At 41.9% G+C, this 14,193-nt stretch overlaps 1 protein-coding gene across 1 annotated transcript in view; it reads right to left on the bottom strand.

Moving 5' to 3' along the window:
- Positions 1–11,931: 11,931 nt before the first annotated feature.
- The window catches only part of LOC107119628 (centromere protein J-like), a 41,236-nt gene continuing 38,974 nt past the window's right edge, over positions 11,932–14,193 (bottom strand). The window contains exons 16-17 of the mRNA XM_015422164.1: positions 14,066–14,186; positions 11,932–12,112 (exon numbers count right to left, since the gene is read on the bottom strand). Coding sequence (XP_015277650.1) covers positions 11,932–12,112; positions 14,066–14,186 — 302 coding nt within the window. The remainder of the gene's footprint in view (positions 12,113–14,065; positions 14,187–14,193) is intronic.

The raw sequence follows: 14,193 nt of genomic DNA, 5'->3' as shown, positions 1-14,193 counted from the left end.
TGGGAAATTTGTCAAAGAAAATGTATGGGATGAAAATCTGTTACTCAAATAGATCTACATATCAAGGTCATAATGTTATGTTGTTTTATGATGCCAAATGGCCTTGTAAGCTGCCCTGAGCCTGCTTCAGCAGGGAGGGCGGGGAACAAATTAAATTAAATAAATAATGTGCAAAAGTGTTTTTGATAGTATGGAACACACCTGTGTGTTTTTGGTATTTCAGTACTCGGGATCTAATCTGTGTATACCAAGATCCAAATTCAGAACAGCACTCAGAAAAACAGGAGTGAATAAGAAAATGGTTCTTATTTAACAAACAGGAAAGAGACCAGATTAAATTAAGCATTTAACACAGAGCAAAAGGACTTAGCAGAAAGAAAAAAATGCAGTGATAGATACAACACAAAACCTTTTCTTTGAAAAACTGCCCACCTTCTTGTGGAATAAAAGTAAAAGGGGGGGGGGCCACAAAACATACAAGTTTGCTCCTGGAGGGGGGTGGGTGTTCTCGGGGATAAAACTGTCCAGGCAGGGAAGGAGATGCAGAGGTAAGTCCATGAAGCAAAGAGAAGAGAGGATAACAGTATGTGTTTCAAACTGGCTACAAAGAGTGGGGCTGAGGAGTAATCCTGTATACCCTTTTGTCAAGAGTGAGGAGGAAAAGGGGTGTTGGCATTGGAATGCATGAGTAATAAAAAATCAATGTTCTGAAGGTGAGCCGGCCTAAAAAGGAATCCTTTGCCTGCACTGCAAGGGGAGTTTTCCCTTTTTGCCTTGAGAGTATCAAAAATATTCCCTTGAATTATTTGAATGTTAGATAGGTAAGTATCTATGGGTGAGTAACTTGCCATGATTGGGGAAGGATCTTCCTGTTCAGCCACTGAGACAGCTGGGAAATTGCTGGAATCGTCCTCTTATATTTTTTTTTAAGATCTGGGTTGTTAGTTAGGATCAAATTATCTGGAAATAGGTCCATGGGAGAAATAGCCCTTGACGGAATCCCTTTTAGGATGAGCATTTGCATGACTGATAGTGGAGCTGCTCTGTATTCCATTCTTGGCATGACTCACTGCCACTTGATATTAGTTTAATTCAGGTTCCCCCAGAATGGGGGTCCCCAGGGATTGAGAGTCTTTGGGGCATCAAATGTTCATAGTGCAAAAAAGTTTGAAAAATTGCCACGATTTCAAGCCACATCATACAAAAAAGACTGATTTGCCTACAGGAAAACCAACAGACATAAATCAGTCTAGTTACCATAATGCACTTGAATCAGTGAATGTACATACAAGTCTGTATACAAAATCTAGTCTGTTATCAATACTAAACAGATGAAATGGGTTTATATATTTATTTTTCATTTACAAAATATTATTTCAATTTTAGAGTCTAAATTACAACAATGAAAACAGAAGCCTGAATAGCCTGATCAGAGCACATCACAGAAGGGAGTATCGGCTTGTTGCATCTCCCCTCCCCAACCTTGTGCTCGTGGGGCCCAAGGATGCTCAGATCTATGCAGGATTGTAGCACAGCCTCTGCATGGATCTGAATATCTCAAACACTTTCCTTTTAGTCATGACACCTGGGGAGAAGGCATTTGGGCTTCTAGGGGAAGTTTACTGAATTGAGAACAATTGCCTCCCCCCCCACAACCAAATTAATAATTTTGATTTTATAACAGCACTCCTTGGTCAAAGAGAAATATTTCAAATACTTAGGCATCATACTTAAATTTTTTAAAGCTAGCAGAAGATTTTTAGGCATCATTAAGCAAACAACTCTGCAAAGTATTCAAATTCTTAAGTGCTATCATCAAATTCCTTAGCAGCTGGAAAGACCAAACACTTGGTATTTTTTTTCCTGGGAGCTTCATATTAACCAGGAGCCAAAGAACTACTATAGATATGCCCAAAGGCTTGGGCACACCCAGTGGGATGGGTTTTGGGGGTACATTTCCCCCCTTCTTCCAGCTGCCAGGCACTGGAGATAAAATGGAGGATACTATTTTTAAACTTGTTAGGCATGCCTCTGCCCAAACCTGTACAACCAAAATTAGAAGCCAAACATGAAAAATAGCCCTGCTGGATCAGAGCACAGGTCCATCTAATTCAGCATCCCAGTAGCAACAGTGGCTGGCCAGATCCCTGCTGGGAACTCACAAGGATGGATATGAATGCCACAGAGCATTGCCACAACCACCACCACACTCTACTATGTAGCATTCAAAAATACATTACTTCTTAATGGGAAGATGCTATATGGATGATGATGACGACGACGATAATGATAGTAATAATAATAGATGCTACATGAGTAATACATGAGTAATTTCTACAGGGAGGTGGATTCCAATTGTCCACTGAGACCATGGCTAGTGACATGGACTGCCTGACAAGGTCTCGAGATAGCAAAAGGGAGGTTGTGGCTTAACTTGTATGGGAAATTATAGCTGTTTCTATACAAATGCTAGAAGTGTCCGAGGAGTTGGAGTGCTTGGTGTTGGAGGAAAAAATAGACATTGTGGGTATTTCAGAAACTTGGTGGGGTTAGGAAAATCAGTGGGATACAGTGATTCCTGATTATATATTATATCGGAAGGATAGGGGGGGAAGGGTTGGAGGTGGGGTGGCTCTGTATGTCAGAGAGGGTATAAAGTCCAGAAAGATTGAGAGGCTAAGAGAATTGGATTTGCTTCTGGAAGTTCTATGGGTTGAAATAGTGGGCCCAAAAGGAAACTTAACACTGGGAGTTTGTTATCGCCCACCAGATCAAAGATGGAGGAGGATTATAAAATGATGAATGAATTAAAGATAGCAGCTAGACAAAAACACTGTGTCGTAATAGGTGATTTTAACTACCCACACATTGATTGGGTCAATATGTGTTCTAGTTGAGAAAAAGAGATTGCGTTTCTAGACACTCTAAATGACTGTGCTATGGAGCAGATGGTCACGGAACCTACCAGGGGAGAGGCGATCCTTGATTTGGTCCTAAGTAACACTCAAGACCTGGTGAGAGATGTAAAAGTGATTGCACCACTTGGAAACAGTGATCATAATGTTGTTGAGTTCAACATTTGTACAAATAGAGAATTGGCCAAAAAGACTCACACAACCACTTTTAACTTTAAAAGGGGTAATTTTTCTGATATGAGGGGACATGTGGGGAGGAAACTGAAGGGAAAAGTAGAAAGGGTCAAAACCATTGGGGAAGCTTGGAAACTGTTTAAAACTACAATTCTAGAAGCTCAAATAAAATATATTCCGCAGGTTAGGAAAGGCACAAACAGGTATAAGAAAAAGCCTACATGGTTAACAAACAAGGCCAATGCTATGCTGGGGATTATTAGGAAGGGTATTGAAAACAGATCAGCCAATATCATAATGCCGCTATATAAATCAATGGTGCAACCTCATTTGGAATACTGTGTGTAGTTCTGGTCACCACACCTTAAAAAGGATATTGTAGCTTTGGAAAAAGTGCAGAAAAGGGCAACTCGAATGATAAAAGAGTTGGAACACTTTCCCTATGAGGAAAAGTTAAAGTGCTTAGGGCTCTTTAGTTTGGAGAAATGACGACTGAGGGGTGACATGATTGAGGTTTATAAGATTATGCATGGGATAGAGCAGGTAGAGAAAGAGGTACTTTTCTCCCTTTCTCACAATACAAGAACTCGTGGGCACTCAATGAAATTGCTGAGTGGTCGGGTTAGAACGGATAAAAGGAAGTACTTCTACACCCAAAGAGTGATTAACACATGGAATTCACTGCCACAGGATGCAGTGGTGGCTACAAGCATGGACGGCTTCAAAAGGGAATTAGATAAGCATATGGAGCAGAAGTCCATCAGTGGCTATTAGCCACAAGGTATAGATAGGGACTCTGGGGCAAGTGATGCTCTGTCTTCTTGGTGCTTGGGGGGGTCAACAGTGGGAGGGCTTCTAATGTCCTGGCCCCCTCCTGATGGCACCTGGTATTTTTGGCCACTGTGTGACAGAGTTTTGGACTGGATGGGCTTTTGGCCTGATCCAACATTGGCGTCTCTTATGTTCTTATATGACCAACAGCCAATGACAGACTTATCCTCCAGAACACTTTCCCGCAATAGGAGCCCAAGTATCAAAGTACCACAACTGTAAAATAATCCTTATCCCACCTATGGTTGTCTGGTCCCCTCTGGCCACTGGGGTGGGGGTGGGGAATGGTAGATAGGATTGCCAGATCCAGGTTGAGAAACTCCTGGAGATTTGGGGATGGAGACTGAGGAAGACAGGGACCTCAGTGAGGACAGAGTCCACCCTCCAAAGCATCATTTTTTTCCAGGGGAACTGATCTCTGTAGTCTGGAGATGAGCTGTAATTCTGAGGGATACCCAGGTCTTACCTGGAGCCTGGCATCCCTAATCCCATCCTACCCTTTTCTGTGCTAAATCACATATTCTACCCTGCCCCCAGCAGCAGCTGTCTCCTCAGAGTTCAGAATGGATGTTTGCTTTCATAAATATGCATTGGAACCCTGCTGGGGGGGAAGACACATTGGGGGGTTGTGATTTAGAGCGTGGAGAAACAGCAGGCAGAAAAGCAGCACACACACACTGCCTCTACACTCCAAATTCCCTCCTCTTGCCTTTCTTTTTTGGGGAAAAAAATGTGTTGGAAATCTCTTGTACGCATTTCCATTCAATAGATAATTAGGCCCTGAGAGAAAAAGCCATTGGTTCAAATTATAACACATGAAGATGGTTTCAAGATTACGGGAAACTTCCTAATTATAAGACCATTTGAACAAAAGAAGGTATGGATTCTCCTCCACAAGTGAAAAAGAAAAAAAATAAAATAGAAGAAGTCTAGGTATAACAAATCTTCCCATGCAGGGATTACACTCAAGTCTTGTGGAAGTGGCAGAGATTTTATAATGTCCACCAATGGCAGATCAAGTAGCAGCTTTAGATCAAGCATCCAAGAAACAAAACAAAGAATAAGATGTGGCAAATTTTATATAAGGAATGGCCAAAGGAGGATAATATGAACTGCTGAGAGGCTCTGGTCATTATGGAGATAGGAGAATGTTGGAAAATGAGTGAGAGATCGGGTCAGTTGGAGAGTTGGTTGGGAAGGAGAGTCACCCTAGACCAGGGGACTATGCAGCCTAGAACTAGAACCCAGTGAACCAACACACAAAGGGTGCGGTCAGACGGCATGCTGGGAGTGGTTTAAATTGCTCTGGCCGTGATGTGGTCTTTTTTAACCTGGAGAATCGCGATCACACTCACCTCCTTGCTCTGGATCGCTGTGCAGCCACATCGCTCCACACTGTCCACACGAGGGAGCGTGCGTCAGTGTTGTTTTTCTCTCTTTCTCAGTTTGGGCATGCACACAGGCCGCCATCTGTAGAACTAAAAATTTTGTGTGTGTGCAGAACAGCGATTTCCACTTCAACCCAACTGCTGTAACACTTCCCTTTAAACTTTAAAGTAACACTTCCCTTTAAATGTTTACCCCGAAAATGGCCTCCGTGAGATTCCGAACTCGTCTAAACTCTAAAACTAGTCACCATTTAAACATTGTTTTTAATAACGTAGTGGCGGACCTCTGGCTATGCGCACACCACCAATGCTTTTTTAAAAATGGCGGGTGAAAAGCGGAAGCCTGGGGCAGCTTTTGAGTGGGGCGGGGGTTTAAACCAGAAGTGGCTCGACACCGCAGGAGCAATCAGACATCAGAAAAGTGCATCTGGAACTGGAGAATCAGGAAAACACCTTTTGGGGACCTGGTATCAAAATACTCTAGGTTAAAGCGGTTTTGAGCCGGAAAGCGATGTCTGGGGACGGGAGGCAGATGTTGACTGTGTGATCACACAGATAAAATCTGTTTCTGAACTGGCACGACACCAGATCAAATGGCGTGTCTGACCGCCCCCAATAAGAGTCAAAACTGAGAGTGAGCCAGAAAGAAGACAATGGGACAAGGCTGACTGGTAGCATGTGAGCTTTTAAAGATACTATTCTAGAAGAATTTTAAAAGTGTCAGAAGAACCCATTTGAAGTGAAGGTGCATTAAGATGGATCAGTTCCCCTCTGCATGTGTGTGAGAGCTCAGATTTTTAGAGGAAATTATTGTCTGAGTGTTACATAAGTAAATAAATTGTTATAAATGCTGAATTGATAATCAGTTGATAGGTTAATCCAGTCCTTCACTAATTCCTTTAATACCTCTAAAGAAATAAAATTGCCTTCTTCTAACGACAGTATATGTGCACTAAGATCATGTATCCCTTGCAGATGGGGTTTGGATATCCACCCACAAAAGCAGAGAACTCCAAGACTTAAGGAGAAAAAATTACAGTGTGAATGGGCCTCCTTGACTTTGTATATCAACCTGTTCAACCCATTTCTCCTCCACCCATTTAAACAGTCAGTCAGTCAGCCTTTATTGCCATAAAACAATACCTTAAAAGAGGATTACTATACAAAAATATACATATAAAACCATGTATTTTGCAAACTACATAATATGGCATAATGTTACAAAAACAATTTGTTACAAAGTGTTGCTCATTTTCCTGATGTAGCTTTATAGATGATTGTAAAAACATGGCTACCTTCACTGATATTTCAGTATCGGAGTCATTCAGAAGACAGTGCACTTTTAAAGCATCAGGAAGATCTGTCACGTTGGCTAAAATAGGGTTCAAATATCTAAAACGTATATCTACATAAAATCGGCAATGCAAACAGATATGTGAAACTGTCTCAATGCATCCAGAGTTACAATGGCGAAGTCTAGCCGTATATGCTATATTATTATATCTCCCATGCAAGATTGCGGATGGTAGCTTGCTAGTGAAAAGGCTCTGCGCTGTTGTGGTGCTTGTATATCAGGTATGGGGCCATTCGGCCTACTGTGAGGGGAATCTCAAAGTTCAGAGGGGAGCAAGATTTGCTGGCTAAGCTGTATAGCCTTTGTGTTTCAATGTCAACGACTCTGTGTTTAACCATAAAGCACCCATAAAAGGGAGCATAAGCAGTGAGTCCAATGGGATGCCCATGGCAGTTATTTTGTTCTCAATGTGTGATAGCCAGTTAGACATGATTGACTCTGTGAGCATTTGTTGTATAAGGCTCCCTTGGTCTACACTGTAATGTAAACGCAGCCAATATTTTACTGTCATTAGCCATGCACCAGATTCCACAGAATTTAAGCCAGTTTCTAAACACAAGGCTGCATAAGGTACACAACACGGCATTCCCATGATCTTTCGAAGAAATTTAGATTGAACACGTTCTACTGTGCCCAGGGGTCATTTCCTGCGGAAGCACACAGGAGCGGAGCTCCAGCAGTAAGGAGCCCAGGGGGCGGGCACATGCAACAAGCCCCGCCCCCTGCTCCCAGCAGCCCTCAGTTGGGTCACGAGGAGCAAGAAGCAGCCAGGTAAATTGCAGAGCCCCCCCTGGCCCGCCTTCAGGTACAAGCTCTCCCTCCTCTGTGAGGACAGATCTGCATGTTCCCTCCCCCCCATAGCTAGCAATCCAAAACAGTCCAGTGGAGCCTGAGTGGTAGGTGTTGCCTTCTGAAACACTTCCAGTGATGTCAGGGTGTGTGGCATATGCAAATAAGTTATGCTAATGAGCTCCTGCACCTCTTTTTCTACGAAATGACCCCTGATTGTGCCATTAAGTGCACTTATTCATATTGGAATACCATACATGTCAGGGGATTACTTTGGCCCTGAAGACTTTTAATGCAGCTGGTATGAATTGATTGCCTCTGGTGTAGAAGAATCAGGAAATGGCAGAAGCATTTATGTTGGTCATATTTATCGCTGAATTACGCTGCACAGACCAAGATGAATTATACTGGAAGTGCAGACCTAAGTATCTAAAATTTTTAACTTGTTCAATTGGTTTGCCTCCAATTGTCCATTTGAATGGTTTCCAAGTTTTGGGAAAGACAAGTATTTTTTATTTTTCATGGTTTAAAAGTAATCTATTTGTTATAAAATATGAATCTATTTAGTTTAAACCAACTTTGGAGCAGGACAATAGTACCATGTCATCCACATATAATAGTAGAGGGCCATGGACAGGACCCAGTTTAGGAGCATGGCAATCAACAGTTTTGAGGTAAGGGGAAAGATAATTAAGGAACAGATTGAACAGAAAGGGTGCTAATATACAGTCTTGTTTGACTCCTTTATTTGACGGGATTTTTGAAGTTAATTTCCCTGTTAGTGAACATTTGATTTGGCATTTTGTTGATGTGTATAGCTTTTTTATAAGGTTAAGGAGTCTCTTATCTATGTTTAGTTGTTGGCTACTACTGGGCTGGGGAGATCGAGTTCCGGTTGGCGTCAGCTGCAGACAGCTGTTCCCTTGCCTCCTGAAATGCTAAGTGTTTTAAGATATTTTAAATTGCTTTTAACAGTTTTTAATGTTACTCAAACCCAAACATCTGTGCAGAGTTTTTAAAAAACCTCTACACAGTGGGTTGGCACAGAATAACTTTTCTGCTCACTCACTGAACTTCTAATAGTGGAACAGAACACTCCTGTCTGCCACCGCAGCTCACCAGTGTCCCCAAAATGCTCCTTGTGGGAGACAAAAGCAGCACGAGAGGCAAACTGGGGATCTGCAGGTAGAGGGGGCAATTTCCCCACCCCTTCTATTAGCATAAAAGTGCACTCAACACATAGCATTATTTATTTAAAATTTCTAACATACATTCACATCCTTCAGGAGGGAAAAAACCTAAAATTGCTTCAAACAACAACAGTCAACAAAACTCCTAACACATTCAAATACATAATCAACCTCAACAACAGACAAACTATCACAGAAGCTGGTGATGTGTAGTGGTTAAGAGCGGTGGACTCTTATACTCTTGCAGGACCTCTCTCTTCCAACTACTCTCTCTTTAATTCTCCCCTCAAAACTTTTCTGTATCTTTCTCTTCTCCTTTCTTTTCATGAGCTGGTGTGGATTTGAGTCACCTACAGCAGCAAACACTCCCTGCCTCATTTATACTTCAGCTTTTCCGGTACTGGTGGGCATCAGCTGCAGACAGCTGTTCCCTTGTCTCCTGAAATGCTAAGTGTTTTAAGATATTTTAAATTGCTTTTAACCGTTTTTAATGTTACTCAAAGTAGTTATTTTTAAGTTCTTTTACGTTTTTATCAAAGGACTTGGCAGCCTTGACAACCTTACCTGTTTTCTTTCTTTTGTTCCCATCCTATGCCTTTTTAATTGGAGAGACAGGTGACTCAGCGAAAAAGGAGGCCTGCAAGTTGACTCCTAATTAATTCCTCTTATTTCTGTCAGGTTTTCAGATACTCGGATATATCTTCAGTGGTGACTCTATCTCTACTGCTTATCAGCTGTTGAAAGTTTCTGAGCCTGATTGCCATAAAGAAAACTGTAATGAGTGTTGGAAAATGCCCAAAAAGCCTCAGAGACGGAGAAGGAATCTCTCCCCTGGCAAGCAGACTAAGATAGCTGACTTTTCCCCAGAAAGTGTTGCTTATAATATTCCAACTTCAAATAAATATGTAATTCTAGCTGAAGAGAGAGGGAGAGTTGAAAAGCCGGAAGTTACAGCAACAAAGACTGTTTCTTTAAATGATGAAGATATCTGCTGTCATGATGAAAGAATGTTGGCCAAGTTAATAGACTTGACTTTCAAGGCTGTGACACATATTTTGGAACATTTAAATGGAATTAATGAGAAGTTCGAGAAGTTCGAGAAGTCCGAAGAGATTTAGCCTGGTTGCTGTGTAAGCTCTGCTAATATGCCTCCAAATGTCTTCGTCCCATCAAGGAGTAAAGAGACCTCAGCAGACTCCCCTTTGTCACATAAGGAGAGTAATGAAAGCTCTAGACTCCATTTGATCCTTTAGCCAAAAAAAAATGTTTGTCAGTTTTTACATACCGAGGTGGATTACCCTTATGGAATACAAAAAGGAAGGTGTTACATCATCTGAGCCTACTACTTAAGTTGAATACTCTTGGAATTGATTTGAAAGAGCTAGAAATAATCAGCCAACCAAACCAGGTGCAGAGGGTCCTTCTCACATTTTCCAGTGTGAGGATCCCATCTTCAATAATGAAGCAGAGTGCAACTTTTAAGAGCAAGGGGATCTTACCAGCCCGTGCCTTTTTAAATACACTGAAACCTGTACCACTCTTGGCCAAGAAACATAAAGAGACTAAAGGGGGGCATGATCTGATCTCCCTGCTGCCTGATCCAATGGACTTCTCTTGTCGGGGGGAGAAGGCTCCAATTATGAATCCAGTCCATGGGGGGGGTTAAATCTTCAGATAAGTTATTTCCATCAGTCTGTGCATGAAGGCATAAACCTTGATAACTCCTTGGAGGATGACCTGATAAAAACTTTTCCAAATTTCCCAAAAGAGGTTCAAGGTGCGATAGTCAACAGACTGGAGACAGTGACAACAAAGCTTCTGACGCTAGGAGATACCAGGGAGCAAGCAGTGACTGCAGACAGATCGGATGCTGCCAAAACAAGCCTTTATAAAAACAGCCCAGATATGCCCTACCATAACTCCCCTTCTTCTCCACTGATCAATTTAACTTCTACTACAGAAGTCCAACCGGAACTCAAGGGAAACTCAGAGACATTCATACAAGCTGAAATTCATATGTCCTCAATAACGGCTAAGAATCTCCCCCTGAGCAGTAAGGGAGACATTGTGTGGCCAAGCACAAGCCAATTAATCAAGAACATTATCAAGAGGTATGAGCAATGGGTCTGTGTTTTATGACACCAACAGCACCCTTGAACAACTAACCAAAGGAGACTGACTCATAAATTCTTCTACACCACCATCATCTAAATTTTCTACTACTTTGGATATTAAGATTATCTCTTGGAATGTGCCCAGCTGGCGAAATAAGGCCAAGGATGTTGAATTTCTAAGTTACCTTAATGATTTTGATATTATACTCCTTCAGGAAACCTGGTCACCAAATCAGATTCAGATTGAGGGGTATAAATCCTTTTCCCTCCCAGGTTATAGGATTAACCCCAAGGGTCGCTTTCAGGTGGGTCTGGCTCTGTTTGTTTCTTTATATTTAAAAGTAGAAATTGTTATGTTACAATCGCATAGCCCCACTGAAGAAGCTATTAAGCTTGTCCTTGATAAACTTAATTTGATTATTGTGAATATATATGTTCCCAACTCCCTAGACAGATTAACTCTTGCCCAACATTGGAAATGACTAACTACTTTTCTAGGAAGACTATAAGAAGAACATCCCATGGCTGAAATAATTCTGGCAGGCAATTTTAATGCTAGAGTAGGCAACGATCATAAAATATTCTTTAAGGCTATAGAAATTATTTTTATTTATCCTTGGATTTATATCCCGCCACTCCCACCTATTTTTACCTCTACAAGGTACTCCAAAGATCGCCAGATAAACTCGGCAGGCATCTATCTATTGCCTAGGATGTTATGGAATGATAGCTCTATGCAAAAAACCCAACAACTACTCAAATCAAACCTACTTCTAAAGTATAGCTCCTCTTTAATTGATGCAAATGAACATTCATCAATGATCATAGCCTATAATGGTTTAACATCTCACATATCTACGTCACTGGGCAAAGAACTTGAGAGTGGAAATAGGGGGAGTAGTAGACCTATAAATGCCTGGTTTGATAGGGAATGTAGATGCTTAAAAACCTCATTTAAACAGAAAACAGTGTATTTATCCTCCAGTATTTCTTTTCACTGCCAAACATCTGATTCACCATTTTGTTGTAGGGGAAACAGAAAATCGGAGAAAGAACACGTGTTTAAAACAATGTCATCCACAGTGTAATGACAAGAGCACATCTCAGACAGGAACTACTTTGAACGATGTAAACACATGCACAAAGAACAAAGAAGATGACATGGGTCACTTTTGATCAAGGATGAGCCCTCCCCTTCTCATCTTTGATTCGAATCCGTCCAGAAGAATACTTCATTTCCTGATGTCCATTAGCATACACAGTCTTTACAGTGCCATCAGGGTACTCCCTTCTCTTGAACTGTGCAGTTTGAATCTCCTTCTGCCCATTACTGAACAAGATGGTTTTAGCTCCATTCCTGTAGAGCAATAAATAAACCATGAAGCCTCAAAGTAGTGAAGCCCACAGGAACTTCATTCATGCTGACAAAGTTTCCAGCAGCAAATACTTTACACAAGCCATTGCATTAAGACAGCACAATATCCTGTTTTTGGCACTGCCTAGAATTGAATGCTTGAAAAAGGCCCTTTGAAACTATAAGGTCAAGAGCAATTTATAATCTGAATCAGGTATTCACAAATGTTGTCACAGTTACGGCATATACAGACTACTGTCTGGCTTTAGCAGTTGCTTTTCTCTACTGTAGCAAGCAGGTCATCTGTGAGCCATTTGATAAAGAAAAAGGAATATGTTGCTTAAAATTATACAACTTGTCACCACAAAAAAGAGCAAGAGTCCAGTAGCATCTTAAAGGCTAACAAAATTTGTGGCAAGGTATGAGCTTTTGTGAGGGAGCTGCGGTGGCTCAAGTGGTTAAGATGCTGAACTGCAGGCTGTGGAAGGTCGGTAGTTCAGCAGTTCTAGACCCGAGTGCGCCGCATGACAGAGTGAGCTCCCGTCTCTAGTTCCAGCTCCTGCCAACCTACCAGTTCGAAAGCAAGAAATTGCAAGTAGATAAATAGGTACCACTTGGGAAGGTAACAGCATTCCGTGCACCTTGGTGTTTAGTCATGCCGGCCACATGACCACGGAAATGTCTTTGGACAGCACTGGCTCTTCGACTTTGAAACGGAGATGAGCACCGCAACCCTAGAGTCGGATTCTACTGGCTTTCGAGCAAGGGAACCTTTACCTTTACCTATGAGCTTTTGTGAGTCTGAGGAAGTAAGCAGTGACTTATGAAAGCTCATACTCTGCCACAAATATAGTTAGTTTTTAAAGTGCTGCTGGACTCTTACTCTTTTCTGTTGCTTTTTCTTTTTCTTTTTTCTTGCTGTCTTCTACGGCTACAGACAAACACAGCTGCCCATCTTGGTCTGCCACCACAAAGGCTGAGGTAGGATACGCACTAGCTGTTCAACATCTGTTGTCCCTCAGCACCAACAACCAACATAACACACAAACTCGTGTACTGCACTGATAGAAAACATAAGGAAGCGGCACTCTACTTCTTCACCCAGTCAAGATTGGCACATCAGTGTCATACAGGACATATTGCATCAATATGGTAATTTTAAGTTTAAAAAAAAAATCCAATCAGGTCTGAAAAACATGGGAAAACAGCACATAAAATGATGGGATAGAGTGGATTGATAACAACAGATTGTCCATAAAAAAGAGTGGATGAATTGTGGCATTTCCAGATTAGACAGGTCGTGTGGAACTAGCCATGGCCAGTAACGCATGCTGTCAAATTGCAGCTGACTTATGGTTTTCAAGGCAAGGGATGAACTGAGGTTGTTTGTCATTGCCTACCTCTGTGTAGCATCCCTGGGTTTACCTTTGTGTTCTCCCACTCAAGTACTAACCAGGGATGACTGAGCTTAGCTTCCTAGATCTGATGGGACTAGGCTAGCCTGGACCATCCAGGTCAGGGTCAGTGACTGATACGGCATGTCAAGATCAACCCTTCTGTCAAATAGTAGTAGAAGAAGAGGAGATTGGATCCATACCCCACCCTTCACTACCCAAAGGTGTCTCAGAGCGGCTTACAAACTCCTTTCCCTTCCCCTCCCCACAACAGACCCTGTGAGGTAGGTGGGGCTGAGAGAGCTCTTTCAAGAACTACCCTTTCAATGACAGTTCTTATCAGAACTACGGCTTGCCCAAGGTCATACAGCAGGTGCAAGTGGAGGAGTGGGGAATCAAACCCAGTTCTCCCAGATTAGAGTCCGCACACTTAACCACTACACCAAACTGCTCCTTACTCTGTGCACTTAACCACTACACCAAACTGCTCCAAGTGCTCCTTACCTGATGCCTGATTCATGTTCTTTCCATTACTTACTTTTCTTTCTTTTCCATTACTTACTTTTCTACTTTGACAACTGTCCCATCCGGGAAAACAGTTTCTTCGAGACCTCCATCATACAGTCGTTTAATAGTCTGGTCAGGAAACACAATCTCCTTGGTGCCATCTGGATGGTATTTTTCTGAGAA

Source organism: Gekko japonicus, unplaced genomic scaffold, assembly GCF_001447785.1.
Source record: "Gekko japonicus isolate JY-2015 unplaced genomic scaffold, Gekko_japonicus_V1.1 scaffold347, whole genome shotgun sequence".
NCBI lineage: Eukaryota > Metazoa > Chordata > Lepidosauria > Squamata > Gekkonidae > Gekko > Gekko japonicus.
Note: the sequence above shows the minus strand (reverse complement) of the source record. Positions and strands in the feature narration are given on the sequence as shown.